The 13,428-nt window shown below is 45.6% G+C and overlaps 4 protein-coding genes and 1 pseudogene across 5 annotated transcripts; 3 read left to right on the top strand and 2 right to left on the bottom strand.

The window, feature by feature from the left end:
* Positions 1–239: 239 nt before the first annotated feature.
* On the top strand, positions 240–1,541 carry Art8 (Arginine methyltransferase 8). Its single transcript, XM_017159524.3, has 2 exons — positions 240–389; positions 452–1,541. The coding sequence occupies exons 1-2, from the start codon at positions 351–353 to the stop codon at positions 1,436–1,438; spliced, it is 1,026 nt and encodes a 341-aa protein (XP_017015013.2). The 5' UTR covers positions 240–350; the 3' UTR covers positions 1,439–1,541.
* Positions 1,440–6,570, bottom strand: Nup154 (nuclear pore complex protein Nup154). Of its 2 annotated transcripts, XR_011419677.1 has the most exons (13): positions 6,308–6,570; positions 6,083–6,245; positions 5,518–6,011; positions 5,284–5,456; positions 4,249–5,225; positions 3,954–4,190; positions 3,699–3,857; positions 3,092–3,638; positions 2,496–3,027; positions 1,970–2,436; positions 1,791–1,913; positions 1,537–1,727; positions 1,440–1,469 (listed from the first exon to the last, which is right to left on the bottom strand). XR_011419677.1 is itself a non-coding variant. In XM_017159523.3 (12 exons), the coding sequence occupies exons 1-12, from the start codon at positions 6,404–6,406 to the stop codon at positions 1,595–1,597; spliced, it is 4,104 nt and encodes a 1,367-aa protein (XP_017015012.2). In that variant the 5' UTR covers positions 6,407–6,570; the 3' UTR covers positions 1,468–1,594. The 2 variants fall into 2 exon arrangements, 1 of the variants encoding a protein (XP_017015012.2); XM_017159523.3 differs by having other exon boundaries at positions 1,468–1,727.
* A 1,694-nt stretch (positions 6,571–8,264) lies between these two features.
* Positions 8,265–9,112, top strand: RpL9 (ribosomal protein L9). The gene is made up of 2 exons (XM_017159532.2): positions 8,265–8,505; positions 8,712–9,112. The coding sequence occupies exons 1-2, from the start codon at positions 8,265–8,267 to the stop codon at positions 9,041–9,043; spliced, it is 573 nt and encodes a 190-aa protein (XP_017015021.1). The 3' UTR covers positions 9,044–9,112.
* A 246-nt stretch (positions 9,113–9,358) lies between these two features.
* On the bottom strand, positions 9,359–10,459 carry lectin-33A. The gene is made up of 3 exons (XM_017159533.3): positions 10,397–10,459; positions 9,895–10,088; positions 9,359–9,823 (listed from the first exon to the last, which is right to left on the bottom strand). Exons 2-3 carry the CDS (start codon positions 10,015–10,017, stop codon positions 9,416–9,418), a joined length of 531 nt encoding a protein of 176 aa, XP_017015022.2. The 5' UTR covers positions 10,018–10,088; positions 10,397–10,459; the 3' UTR covers positions 9,359–9,415.
* Positions 10,460–11,833: 1,374 nt separating this feature from the next.
* Positions 11,834–13,169, top strand: LOC138914837 (uncharacterized; annotated as a pseudogene).
* The last annotated feature ends 259 nt before the right edge of the window (positions 13,170–13,428 follow it).

Raw genomic sequence — 13,428 nt, 5'->3', positions numbered from 1 at the left:
TTGTCTACAATTAAAAATAAGCTCCTTACTTTAGAACAGCGGTCGGTAGTGTCCCATTTAAAGGGCATAGGAACAAAGGTTCCCAGCACAAACACATTGAAAAGCTGATCCGTGCAAATTACTAAGCCAAATGAAAGACAAAATGTTTTAAAGCAAAATAAAATTTCGTCGAAATTAATTTTTATTGAACAGCTGATAAGCAGCTGACCGGAATTCAGTAATTAAAGACTAGACTTAATTATACGGTTTTTTTTTGCTTAGCACCGTCGGTCACACTGGAAGTGCACGTTGTTTTTTATTTGAAAACCCCCACTGATCTGCAAATGTTTTGATAGCTCTACTCTGCAGCAATGGCGAATACCTATTTCGATGAATACGAAAACTTGGAGGCAAGTTTCTCAGACACGCCCCAAACATAGGATAACACAACTGATACCAATCCTTATTGCAGATCCACGAACTTATGCTGAAGGATCGGCCTCGACAAGCCGCCTACTACAGTGCGATTTTGGGAAATAAGGATCTCTTCAAGGACAAGATCGTAATGGATGTAGGTGCCGGCACGGGAATTCTGTCCGCCTTCTGCGCGAAGGCAGGAGCCCGTTTAGTCTATGCCGTGGAGGCATCCAATGTGGCCACAAAGGTCGCCCTGGATCTGATCGAAGACAATGGGCTGACGAACGTGGTGAAGGTGATTCAATCCCGAGTCGAGGAGTTCGTGCTGCCCGCCGAGGCGGACAAGGTGGACATCATTGTGTCGGAGTGGATGGGTTTCTACCTGCTGCACGAGGGCATGCTGGACTCTGTGCTCCTGGCGCGGGACAAGTTCCTCAAAGAGGGCGGCCTTCTGTTCCCCAGCGAGTGCACCATTTTCGTGGCACCTTGCTCGGTGCCATCACTCTTCGACGATTGGCACAGCGTGGATGGCATCAAAATGGACACCTTCGCCAGCAAACTGCGAGCCCAAAAGTCAGCCAGGCCGGAGATAACCCACCTGAATCCACAGGACCTGCTCCACGAGGGCGTCGTCTTTCACTGGATGAATCTGCTTGATGTGCAGTCTACCGAGTTGGACAGCATCCAGTTCAAAGAGGTGGTGACAGCCCAGAAGGCGGGTAACCACCAGGGCTTCTGCATTTGGTTCGATGTGCGATTCCCTGGCGAAGACTCAGTACTGAGTACCTCGCCTCTCTCGCCGCCAACGCATTGGAAGCAGTGTGTGGTCGTGCTGCCCGAGGAATCCTGCGAGAATCTGGACGAGAAAGCACCCGTGGCCTTTCAAATCACCATGAAGCGCAGTGCAGGCGACATGCGCAAGTACAATCTGGAGGTGGACTTGCTGGATCCCAACGTAGAGGAGCACCCGGTGCCATGCTCCTGCCACATGACCAAGTGCATCCTGACGGAAGCACACCTAAAAATGATGGACACCTCATGAGTTCATGCTGCCTGGCGAACGGGCCAACGAACTGTGGGGAAATCAATTTATTTAACATGTTTAATACAAATACAATATATATCTCAGTCAAACTTAACGTCTAGTCCAGCGGTTTCAAATTCAATCAAAGTAATTACTTTAAGCAGGGCGGGGATCTCAAACCAACAATCGCTGCAGCCGACTCTGAAGCTCCTTGAGCGATTGCTGAAGACGATTGGTATCGGGCTTTTGGTAGCAAATGTTCAAGCAGCCGGCCACAATGTCTTGAGCCTTGCCAATAATCCGTCTTCTGCAAAAGAAACACCAATGTAAAATAACCTAATCCTCTACATTTTCCAGTCACTGCACTTACTTTGAACGGTACCAAATGGATTGTGCGTTGTCTGCCAGGAGGGACACCACTCGTATGGCGGATTGGATTAAGTGCCACTCGTTGCCTTCGTTTGCCCAAACACGTTCGTTCATTGAAATCATCCTGAAAGATAAGGAGTAATTATATATATGCATAGGCAAAAGCTGAACCTAACGCACCTCGAGTAGTATTCCAGGAGCAGTTCAACGTCCAGATTCATGGTAACTAGTTTTTCCGGCACTATTCCCTCGGGCAGGCGCAGTTGGCAGGCTTTGACTTCCAGTTCTCTTATGAGAAAGGCAAAGGGAAAGCAGGCCCCCGATTCCTCGTACTCCCTCACCAACAGTTCAATTTTCGTGAACAACCTATTGCTGCGATCTTGAGTGGTGCCCGGCTCCTCCACAACGCTGTTGATTATGTTACCCCAGACCGACTCGATCAAAAGGGGGTCGTTGTGGTGGGAGCAGTTCAGTATGGACAACTGGCACTCCCAGAGGTCGAAGGGCTCGGCAAAGTGCTGGTACAGCTGTGTGATATCGTACAGCGCGTAATTTAACTCCTTTACGGCCGTGGAAGCCTCCAGTTTATGGCGAGCCAATTCAGTCACAGCGGCGAGCACTGCCTTTTGAACTCGAGCAATGTCCAGCTAAATAGTGTGAATTCAAGAGTATAAGTATCTTTGCCACATAGCATACGATATCTTACCTTATCCTCCAGTTCCTTCAGGAATATGCCATTGGTTATTGAAGAGCCCACGTTCCCGTTTCGCATACACATAACAGCACGCACCAAATACTCGATGCGCTGTTCCAGAGTTATGTTTTCACTGCGTGTCATGGCCAAATTGTCCAGTATCTGGGCTGCCTGGGAGTGATGGCCATTCTTTTCATAATACTTCCACAACAAATCGATCAGCACCACATTCTCTCCATTTCGCGACACACTGCGGCGCAAGAACTCTCCCAATGATGGCTCTACCACGTCCAAAAGTTCACTGAGCATGTCGTGGGCGAGCAGCCATTCGTAGAGAGTTACATGGATGAGGGGGTCCTTTACCCGCAGGGTCTGAGCCACAATTTTGGGAATCGTTTGCTGGGCGGCGTTCCTAGAATCCGAAGCTTTGCCTGTACCTTTAAGCTGGCCTGGCGATTGCGTTTGGTCCTGAATCTGCGACTTGTTGCATGCAGTCTGGTAGATATGATCCAGCATAAGTTGCACCTCCTTGTAGTAGGTCATTCTGAGGTTGAAAGTTATGTTTAGTAGCCGAGAAAGAGTTCTTATTGATAATACGGTTGGCCTACCTTGTGGCGAAGCAAGTGTACCCCTCGCGGTCCTCAGCGGGCTCTCCGTTGTTATAGAAGTGGACACCAACCTCCTCCGGATCGCTCTTTGACGCACACACGGCCGAGAGCTCGATCACGCCCTCGAAGAAATCGGCGGAAATGAACTGCTGGCAAATACTATGCAGTGGCAGTGTGGGGGCGGCTTCCTTGCACATTTGCAGGGTGGTCCGCAGCTTTTGCTCCTTTTCGGCGGGCGAAGTACAGTTCTTTGCATTCATCAACAGCTCGGTGGCCTTGTAGGTCACATCATCCTCGTGCCTATAGAGATTGGGGCAGTTCTGACGCAAGTTCCTCGACACCTCAGACACTCCAGCCTTGTCCTTAAGGTACAGATTAATCAGCGAGATGATTAGGAACGCGCAGACCTCGGACCGTGTGAGAAGGAGGTCACGGAAGGTACAGCACCTCAGCATCTTTTGGTGTTCGGGACTGAGTTGCAAGCAAATCAGTTGGAAGGAATGCGAGTTTAGAATGCTCCAAAGTGATATGACCTCGCAGGCATGTTCTGTTAAGAGTGGTTCATCAGTTGGGACCTAACATAATAAAGGCCTGTATTTCAACTTACTGACAAAGAGGTTGAGAGCGGAGAGTGATCGCTTCTCCTCGACTTGAGCCTGCTCGGACAAAATCCGTTGCTCAGGAATTGGCAAAAGAGTGTTGTTCATCATGATGGTGTTGTATGAATTTGTTCTTTCCAAGTGGTCAAATGAGACTCTGGTAGATGCTAAAAAAGTAAAGATAAGATAAATATGTAAGTAGAGACTTGCGTTCTTAAACATGCAAACCAAGTATTTAATTACATCTGAGGATAACTACTTACAGGAAATATCGTGCACAGAGTGCACTTCCAGGAAGGTGCGCAGGGATCGCAGATCGGATTGCAAGAGGGCACAGTCGCTGTGGCTTAAATTGGAGCAAAAGTGCTCATTTACGCAGCGCATTTGCCAAATTGAACGCAACATCCGCGAGACGTACAAGTAAAGTCCGTCGTGTTTGGCCGAAAATACAATCGGTGAATTCTCGTTGCTAACCGCCTGCGATGGCTGCATATTTCCTACTGCAAGTTATAGATTTGGTTAAACTGTTTCATAGTCGCAAAGTCTCATTTCACTCACTTGGACTGATGGGCTGATTGAACTGTGATCCAGGATAGGACGCCGGACTGATCGCCGCATTCGGCATTGGCGTGGACATAAACATGGGTAGTCGGTCCCTTCCGGTCGTCGTATTCGCACCCAGCGTTTGATTCGCCATGTTGCGGTTGCTGGCGTTGAGGAACTTTTGATGCTGGAAGCATGGCTCCCCGCCGTACAGCATAAACGCCTGTGTGGCCCACAAGGCGACGTCGCCGCCCCGATATTTATCCGAAGTGGCCAGCAGCAGAGCGGTGACACAGGCTTCCCGCTGATTCTGCGACTGGAAGAACATCTTAACCTCCTCGTGGTGCGGGCCGTTGCACGAAAGGAGAATCTGGCGCAGAATGTCCACCATTTTGAGCAGCTCTATAATGTGTGTGCCCTGGTTGGTAAGCAGCGCTACTTTGCGCGAGTGCCGAGCACTGTTCAAGGGAGACCTAAGGAGCGGCGTCGACGACTCGTGCACCTCTGCCAGACCCCAGACCACCCCGTCCAGGCTCTCCAGGGCCGTCGACTCCACCAGGTATGTAAAGTTAACCGACGGAGCCGAGCTGACGGACCACAGTAGGTCCTGTTCCTGCTGCTGCGTGGTGATCATCAGCATGGTGCCCTCCGTGTAGTGCGCGGCATGCACCTGCTTCGGCTTGTTGGTGGTGGCGTTCGGCGTGTAGCCAGGTGGCAGTCGGACGTGGAGCAGATAGAGTCCCTTTGGGGAGTCGGGCCCGGGCGACAGTGGTGGCGCCACCGACTGCGCTACCGACTGACCAAATCCCGTATTCTCGCCCTGGGCGCAGGCCGCAGCGGCACTGAACTGCTGCTGCACATTTAGGGATGTTGTGGAGAAATAGAGCCGCACGCCGCACTGCGTCACAGCCACCAGGTGCAGTTTGCCAGCGTCGTCAGCGCTCAGAGGGCAGATGGCCTTGACACCTTTGAAAATGGACGGGTCCACAGTCCTACAGATGTAATTAGGCTTAATTAAATTTGTCTTCAGTGAGCAGAACATTTACTCACGTTATCAGACTAACCGCTTGGTTTGTAATATCGTTTTGGGTAATCCGTCCCAGCCTTCGCGCATTTGTGTAATCCGTACTGATGTCCCAAGCCTCAATGGAACCCCTTTCCGTTAAAACGTAGAGGAGCTTGCGGCTGTTATCAATCTCTATGCGTTCGATTGGGTCAACCTCCTGAAGGAGAGATCACTTCGAATTAGTCTACTCAATGCATAAAACTAGTGACGAGTGTTACCGAGAAAACTTTCAGGAAGCTGGGGACCATGTAGGAGACCAGCCCTTGGGACAGGTTTATCTTCTTGCAGCGCTTTCCAAACCAACTGGACTCGGCCTGGTAGAACACCTCGTAGAGGCAGCCGTCGCGGCCGCCCAGGAAGATCCGTCCGTCGTCCGTTCCCTTGATGACGCTGATGGAAACGTTGTCGGTGCCGATCACAAAAATGGGCCGATTCATCAGCTGCATTTCGTTGCACGAACCCTCCCCGAAGGTAACGCCCAGAACGATGACCTCGATGGGCGTGGTGAGGAGCAGGAGGTACTTGACATCCTGCACAAAGACACCGGCCTTCGGTTTGACCAAGCCGACGCTCACAATCAAATGGCTCAGTCCATCGTAGTAGGCCACGTCCCGCGTCTGGTTGAAGGTCCAAATGTAGATCTCCGAATCGATGGTCAGCCAGGCTCGACCGATTTCCGGGAACAGGCCCATGGTGCAGTGGCACTTGATGTCTGCAAGGAGGGATCGGAGATTGGAAGGGCGAACACCAGGGGGCACCAGGAGGCACCCGGAGCATACGTACGCTTGAAGTGCTCCAGGATCTCGTTGGGTATGGCCGACTTGGTCACCGTCCGCAGTTGTTGTAGGTTATGTGCTTCATCCGACTTGAGGAACGACAGGGTCTGGTAGTCGTAGTCATTGAGCCCACTCATCGTGGCCCTTCCATGTTGGCTAACGCCGGTCAGCTGTGAGGGAAAGACGCTCGCTAGACATGGTGGGCGGGCCAAGATCCGAATGCTATACTCACTTCCAGCAGACCCGGCTTATTTCTGTCCAGATTGTCATGCCATTCCAGCATACTTCCCGCCGTCACAAAAAAGTCCAGCTGTGCTTGCGGAGCTGTCATCGTGTGCAATACTATACTAGGGCGGGCTAACACGGGTGCAAGGGAACTTCGGAAACGGGCTCAAGCTCTTATTTTTAGATGGGAAAACTAATCTGCAATTTTTTTGGCCGGCTGATGCTGATTTACCCACGCTCCCCGCCAATTGTATTTTTAAATTGGTCCGGCATCACCGTCTAGTGCCAGTGCTGCCCAATCGGGCTCATCCCGGAACCAGTTCATAAACTTCTCCCTTTCTGAGTATTCCTTAATTCATTTTTTAATGCTGGGCCAATAAATAAGCCTTCTTCAAGCTTTTTTGATTACAGAACTAAGAAGATATGGAAATTATGTTACACACAAACTGGGCTTTTGGAAGCAACAGGTGTAATATTATGTAAAATAGAACAACTGAAAGCTAATGCGAAATATATTACAAATAATTTAATTTAAGGGTTGTCAGGGCAATTAGGTACAAAATAATAATGTATATAATGTATAAAAATCATAAAATAAAAAATAAACTAAGGATTTTTAAAATAAATACAAATAAATATACAAATACAGATTTTTTCAATCTAAAGGTACTCGGCTGTCTTTTTCAATACTTTTCCGCTGGCAATCAAAACGTAACGAAACAACGTGAAGTGCAATCAAAACGTAATGACAAAATGACAGCTGATTTCTTTTCCGAATTTTTTAATTTTTTCCCGCCATCGATTTGAATTGTTCTCGCTGTCATCGTTCCGTTTTTCATAGTCGAAGAATTTATAGGGGTCTTCCCGATCCATCCACCATCCGTTGAACGGATGGTCCGTAAGGTTTTGCGTTCCGCAAATTTCCCAAATAGTCCGCCATCCAATTTTGACGGGCTCTTTTATCCGATAGTTAAGCGATGTTTTTTGAATTCTTCCTCTTGACTATGAAAAATGGAATTCTACAAGAACACATCAAATCGGTGGCGGAAAAAATTAAAAAAATGCGGAACAGCCTTCGCCAACAGGTTGCTATGTGTGGGACAAAATTTAAGCTGTTCTGCGAGCGAACTGGACTCACAAACATCAAACAAATCAACTGGCGTTAATTTTAAAATGTTACAAAATGTTGAGCCGACCTGGGTCGTAAGCTTTAAATTTTGGTGTTGGCATGGCGATATGTAATGCCGCAACTGCTACAGGCAGTTTTCCATTAGTTTTTGGGTTTTTACTTCCATTAAAATGTGTTATTGACACAAGGAGTTCATCGGACATCATCCGCTAAATCTGGTATTTTTTTTGCGTATTTGCCTCTCGCTTACTCCTATACTTAGCTAGCAGTTTTCGTCGTACTAAGTACTAGGCTACACTTCCCTACTGAACAGCGACTCTTGAATGCGTGCGCCTAACAGCCCAAATTGAACACGTTAACAGCACGCCGACGGCACATGGCGTGCAAATTTAGGTCATTTTGTGCGCTTCACACAGCCACATTAAATTTCCCTTCTTTTCTTTTCCCCGTTTCCGGTGAGTGTGTGTCCGCGTTATATTTTTATTAAAGTTTTAACCCAAAATATAATTAAATCCCCCATTGCAGCGAGGAGTCCATCCAGAATTTGTCTCACACAAACGACGGACTAACGGAGCGTAAGTTTTGTGTTAAAAGGACTTTCCAAACATCGAATTCAATGATCTACTCAAAGTCCAACTGAGCGTGTGGCACCGTGAAATAAAGAGCCGCGTTTTTGTTACGGACATCTACTGAGATGGATACTCCTAAATTCATATAAATAAATGATGTGCTTGGTGCAGACGTGCAATTCGGTGTTTGGAATGTTATTTTGGCTGACCTGCCAATTGGACTATCTGTGATAAACTAACCACTTGCTTCCACCGACAGTGTCATCATGCGTACCATCAACTCCAACCAGTGCGTGAAGATCCCCAAGGACATCAAGGCCTCCGTGAAGGCCCGTGTGGTGACCATCACCGGCACCCGCGGCACCTTGAAGCGCAGCTTCAAGCACTTGGCCCTGGACATGTACATGCCCGACAAGCGCACTCTCAAGGTCGAGAAGTGGTTCGGCACCAAGAAGGAGCTGGCCGCCGTCCGCACCGTCTGCAGTCACATCGAGAACATGATCAAGGGTGCGTAATTACACGGGGTAAACAACGCAGAAGCATAGGGTGGGGTGGGTAGCTTCAATCAACGCCCCTGGTAGTCTTTGACTACCAAACGTCCCAAAGAGTGTCCTGGTTTTCTGAAAAGGAAAAAGGAATGGCTTCGTCAGAAAAGCCTGCTCTAAATTTATAACTAACTTTGACTGTATTTTATTTCTATATTCTATCCCCAGGAGTCACGTTCGGCTTCCAGTACAAGATGCGCGCTGTGTACGCTCATTTCCCCATCAACTGCGTCACCTCCGAGAACAACACGGTCATTGAGATCCGTAACTTCTTGGGCGAGAAGTACATCCGTCGTGTGGAAATGGCAGCTGGCGTCACCGTGGTCAACTCCACTGCCCAGAAGGACGAGCTCATCGTGGAGGGAAACGACATCGAGTCGGTCTCCGGATCTGCCGCCCTCATCCAGCAGTCCACCACCGTCAAGAATAAGGATATCCGTAAATTCCTTGACGGTCTGTACGTGTCCGAGAAGACGACCGTTGTGAAGCTAGAGTCTTAGACTTTTATAATATGTTTCAACCTAAAATGTTAATAAAAAAAACCAACGGCCGAAACTTTCAATAAGAAATTGAGTGTACCTGAATCTTCTGTCTAGTATAGAAAAATAAGTGATGGTATAAGTGTGTTGAATAATGTCAAGTTACATATGCAAACCGGTTTGCCGAGAATGCAAGGATAAATACCAAATTGTATTTCTGTTTTGACTAATTGACAACAACAATTTCGAGTTACGACATACGATTGAACTAAAATTGAAATCTACATTTTTCTGTTATTCGTTAAAAATGGGTTTTAAAGAGTATCCAAGTTAAAATCTGGTCTGAGTGCAGTAAGTTTATTTATTTTATCTTCTTAGCTGGTGGTTTGCTTATCACAAGAGTACCTCCAAGAACTGTTGCCGTTTAAGGCACAGATAATCCTCCGTTGCTTGCCTCTGACAAACAAAAGGGAACTGGACTTTACACTCTATATCGTGGTACCCATAGGCTCCGTTGTAATTTGCAAAACCCACGCAATCTTCTTCGGGAGACGCATTGTTTGGTTCTCTGGGCACCCAGTTCAGGAATGGCACATTATCGCCATTTTTGGCGAGGAGGAACGTGCGGGTGTTTCCAAGACATGTGATCCCAACCCAGACGGAATGATGCCAGCTTTGGGAGAACGAAAGCCCCAGACTCTTCAGATATTCGGTCGTTAATAGTTTGTCTTCCTGGTCATCTAACACCATTAGTTCGCCTCCGAGCTTTCGACAGCTGCGGTCGGCAACATGCCAGTTGGCCTAAAAATATATGGTTTTTTTGTAACGAAATGTGTATATCTTCAGTAACAGGTGTGTTTTCTTAATCCTACCTTTTGTAAGGACACGTGGTAGCATTTGTTGCCAACTCGATCAAAAGGTGATGGACAAATCTCCGCAGTTATACCCAATGTTACGGCTAGAAGAACGACAAAAATGATCTCTTTGTTGGTCATGCTAATTTCTTAAGATCAACTGTTTTTTTCACGAGAAGCTACCGGCTTTTATGCGCTCTGAAATGGGAAGACTTTTTAAGAGTTATCTTAAGCAAACACAATTATTGGGCAATAAAACCACCACAAACGAAGAATTGCAATCCGCCTAATTAAGGCATTTCGAGATTATCAGGAAACAACAAAATGTTGTGAAAGTGTACAAAAGAAGTTATTTGCCTTTTAAGAACTTCATAAATCAAACAATATCGCTATGCAATTATTATCGAACGTATTTTTTTTTATCTTTGCAGATATTTTGAATACATATTAATAAATTATGTATTCGATTATTTTTTCTTAATTAATTTTTAAAACTTTAATGATCTTAAAAATAACATACTTTTTTGTTTTGTTGATCGTTTGGCGGAATTATTTTTAAAGTTTAGTTGCAGTATGTCATTATCGATAAGAAAAGATGTTCTATTTCATTTCGTCCATTGAATTTTATAGTGCTTGCACACTCCGCGAGTTTTCTATCGGTAATTCCGCATCTTATCTAATATAGATTTTTCTAAAAAATAATAAAAACATAATTCCTATTTAATGACAAAATGTTAATTTTTCGGCCGCTATATAATATTTTTTTGCTCCGTCCTATGAGAGCTATAAGATATAGTTCTCGGATCCGGCTGGTTCCGACTTACAGCTGTGACCACGAAAATAGTAGTGCACTTACGTTACTTCTTAAAAGTTTCAATGTGGCTATATTTCTATACCGATTGAAACCGTTTCGGATTTTTTTGTTAGATAAGACTATATAGAGTAGAATTCAGCCAAAACCGGAACCAAATTTTGGTTTACACCAAGTTTATACCAATTTTTAAAAATTATGTCAAAATTCGGCCGCTCATTAAAATAGTAGTGCCAGCATTAATGACAAAAAAAAATATTAAAACGCAATGTTTTAAATCGGCAAATTTTTTTAAAATGAACTATGTTCATCATTATTACAAAAAGTTTTTAGCTGGACGATCATACTCGTTATCCTTTGGGAAACACATTAAAACGGTAATAACAAAAAAACAATAAAATTTGGTGGTTGAAATGCAAAAACATCATTTTGTACCTTTTCGATTAATTTAACACTATTAAGAGTAGAAACCTATCATAAAATCTACAATTTACCGACTAGAACGTTTATAAACCAATAACACTATGCAGCATCAAAAATTTACCTCGATGGATGCTATATTTTTGGATTCGTTACGAATTTCGAAGTTAAACTTCCGCAAAGTTGGCCAATCTCAGCATTTTTCGAACTTTGAGGTACTTTTGCTAAGAATCCTGGCGTCGGGGAACTTTTTGGAAAACGCAGTTTAACTTGGGAATTCGTGTAATTAAGGATCAGAAGTGTGCGCCTATTTGGGTGGTCCAATCGTTTTTTATGTAGTTAAATTAAAAAAATCGAACTAAATGTGTGTATTATTAGATTACATATTTCATTAAGAACTGTTTTAATAATGTTGAGCAGTAAAAAGTTAAGTTATACCCCCAAGAGCAGTACAGCAATACCAAGTTGCGTTAAAACCTATTCCTTATTTATGCAAGTCTAGACCTCGGCAAGATACCGAAGTAACTCATGGCCAAAAGTCACAACCAAGTTTATTTTAGAAATGTTGCTCTTAATTAAAGTAAATACCTATAGTTTAATGCTCACTCGGTGTAGTTCCAGGGATTCCAAATTCAGCGTTTCTATTTAAATTTTGTTTCTAAGTTGTCAAGAATCAAAACGCCTACTTCCTACAAAATTACGATGAATTTTCTTATATTGCTTTGAATATTCCTATGGGCGACCATTGCACTTTACTCTTGTAAAAAAGCAATCGGGCTAAGATGGGGTATGTCCCCTAAAATCGTCAATTGGATATACACAGCGGTAGTCAAGCCAATCCTACTATATGGAGTGGCTTTGTGGTGGACCGCTCTACACAACAAATGTATCTTAACTCCCCTTAACAAAGTACAGCGCATGGCGGCTTTGTGTATTAGTGGAGCCCTTCGAACTACCCCAAACGAAGCGCTGAATGCGATCTTGAACCTCCAGAGCCTGGACTTAGCAGGCATGGAAAGGGCGAAATCGGCAGCCATTCGACTAAGGGATACGGGGCAATGGAAATCCCAACTGTATGGTTACGCTAAGATTCTTCAGCATGACAATTTGATCCCGCCAAAAACGGATCTATGTAAAACCCGTGAATACAGTCACACGCCCTTCGAAGCTCTGATCCCAGGCAGGGAAGCATGGGATCGGGGCCGACCGGGCTCAATAGACGCAATCTGTATATATACAGACGGCTCCAAACTCGACGGACACGTAGGTGGAGGCATATACTCCGAGCAATTAGAGATCAGGCAGTCATTCAGACTTCCTGACCACTGCAGTGTCTTCCAAGCGGAAGTGTATGCTATAATGGAAGCACTCGTCTGTTTAAGGGGCTTAAACACCCAGAACAGACACATAAACATATATAGTGAAAGCCAAGCGGCTATTAAATCAATATACTCGACGAATACAAACTCCCGAACAATAGCAGACTGTCGCAAATCTCTTCACGAGATGGCTAGTCAGTTTACTGTCAGCCTTATATGGGTTCCGGGTCACCGGGATATCGTAGGCAACTGTATAGCAGACGAGCTAGCCAGGCAAGGCACCACCATACCTCTCCTTCCAGGAAAGGAGAATATTGGCATGCCTATGGCTACCTGTAAGCTAATTATTAAAAACCATTTCTGCAAATTAGCCAACACCAATTGGCAAAACACACCGCAGTGCCGAATCTCTCACCAGACATGGCCTGCAATAAACAATAAGAAAACATCAGACCTACTTAATTTCAGCCGCACTGAGTGCGGCATGCTAATTCGAGTACTCACGGGCCACTGGCTCGTTGGCGCACACGCCGGCAGGCTAAAAGCCCCAAAAAATGATTTTTGTAGAAGCTGCAGGGCTACTCAGGGCAGGGCTACAGCTACTCTGTTCATGCCCAGCCCTATGCAGGCTTAGACTGAATCACTTGGGATATCCTTTCATAAATGACCTGACCGAAATATCGCAGATTAATCTGAAGAGTCTAAGCTCTTTTATTAAATCCTCCGGATGGGGGACTTGCTGATCGACCAACCTACAGGCTGACTCTTAACGGATAGGGGACCCAAAAATAGAGATCATACGGTATCACAATGGACCCACAGAGGTCTAAGTGTGCCAGGCTATAGTCTAGCAGCCGTCCTAACCTAACCTAACCTTCCTATGGGAGCCTTAAGAGATAGTGGTCCGATCCGGCTCGCTTCGACATATGTACTACCTGCAATAGAAAGAAGACTTTCGGGAAAGTTTCATTGCGATAGCTTTAAAACTGAGAGACTAGTTCG

The sequence above is a fragment of the Drosophila takahashii genome, chromosome 2L (assembly GCF_030179915.1).
Source record: "Drosophila takahashii strain IR98-3 E-12201 chromosome 2L, DtakHiC1v2, whole genome shotgun sequence".
NCBI classification, from domain to species: Eukaryota; Metazoa; Arthropoda; class Insecta; order Diptera; family Drosophilidae; genus Drosophila; species Drosophila takahashii.
The sequence above is the reverse complement of the archived record's forward strand: the minus strand, read 5'-3'. Positions and strand labels throughout refer to the sequence as shown.

Coding starts and splice junctions, on each gene's coding strand:
- Art8 (XM_017159524.3), top strand. CDS start 351: ATGGCGAATACCTATTTCGATGAATACGAAAACTTGGAG. Junction 390..451: donor ATGAATACGAAAACTTGGAG/GCAAGTTTCTCA, acceptor TCCTTATTGCAG/ATCCACGAACTTATGCTGAA.
- Nup154 (XM_017159523.3), bottom strand. CDS start 6,406: ATGACAGCTCCGCAAGCACAGCTGGACTTTTTTGTGACGGCGGGAAGT. Junction 5,226..5,283: donor CAAGCGGTTAGTCTGATAAC/GTGAGTAAATGT, acceptor TTACATCTGTAG/GACTGTGGACCCGTCCATTT. Junction 3,858..3,953: donor CTCTGTGCACGATATTTCCT/GTAAGTAGTTAT, acceptor TTACTTTTTTAG/CATCTACCAGAGTCTCATTT.
- RpL9 (XM_017159532.2), top strand. CDS start 8,265: ATGCGTACCATCAACTCCAACCAGTGCGTGAAGATCCCCAAGGACATC. Junction 8,506..8,711: donor CATCGAGAACATGATCAAGG/GTGCGTAATTAC, acceptor TTCTATCCCCAG/GAGTCACGTTCGGCTTCCAG.
- lectin-33A (XM_017159533.3), bottom strand. CDS start 10,017: ATGACCAACAAAGAGATCATTTTTGTCGTTCTTCTAGCCGTAACATTG. Junction 9,824..9,894: donor ACCACGTGTCCTTACAAAAG/GTAGGATTAAGA, acceptor ATATATTTTTAG/GCCAACTGGCATGTTGCCGA.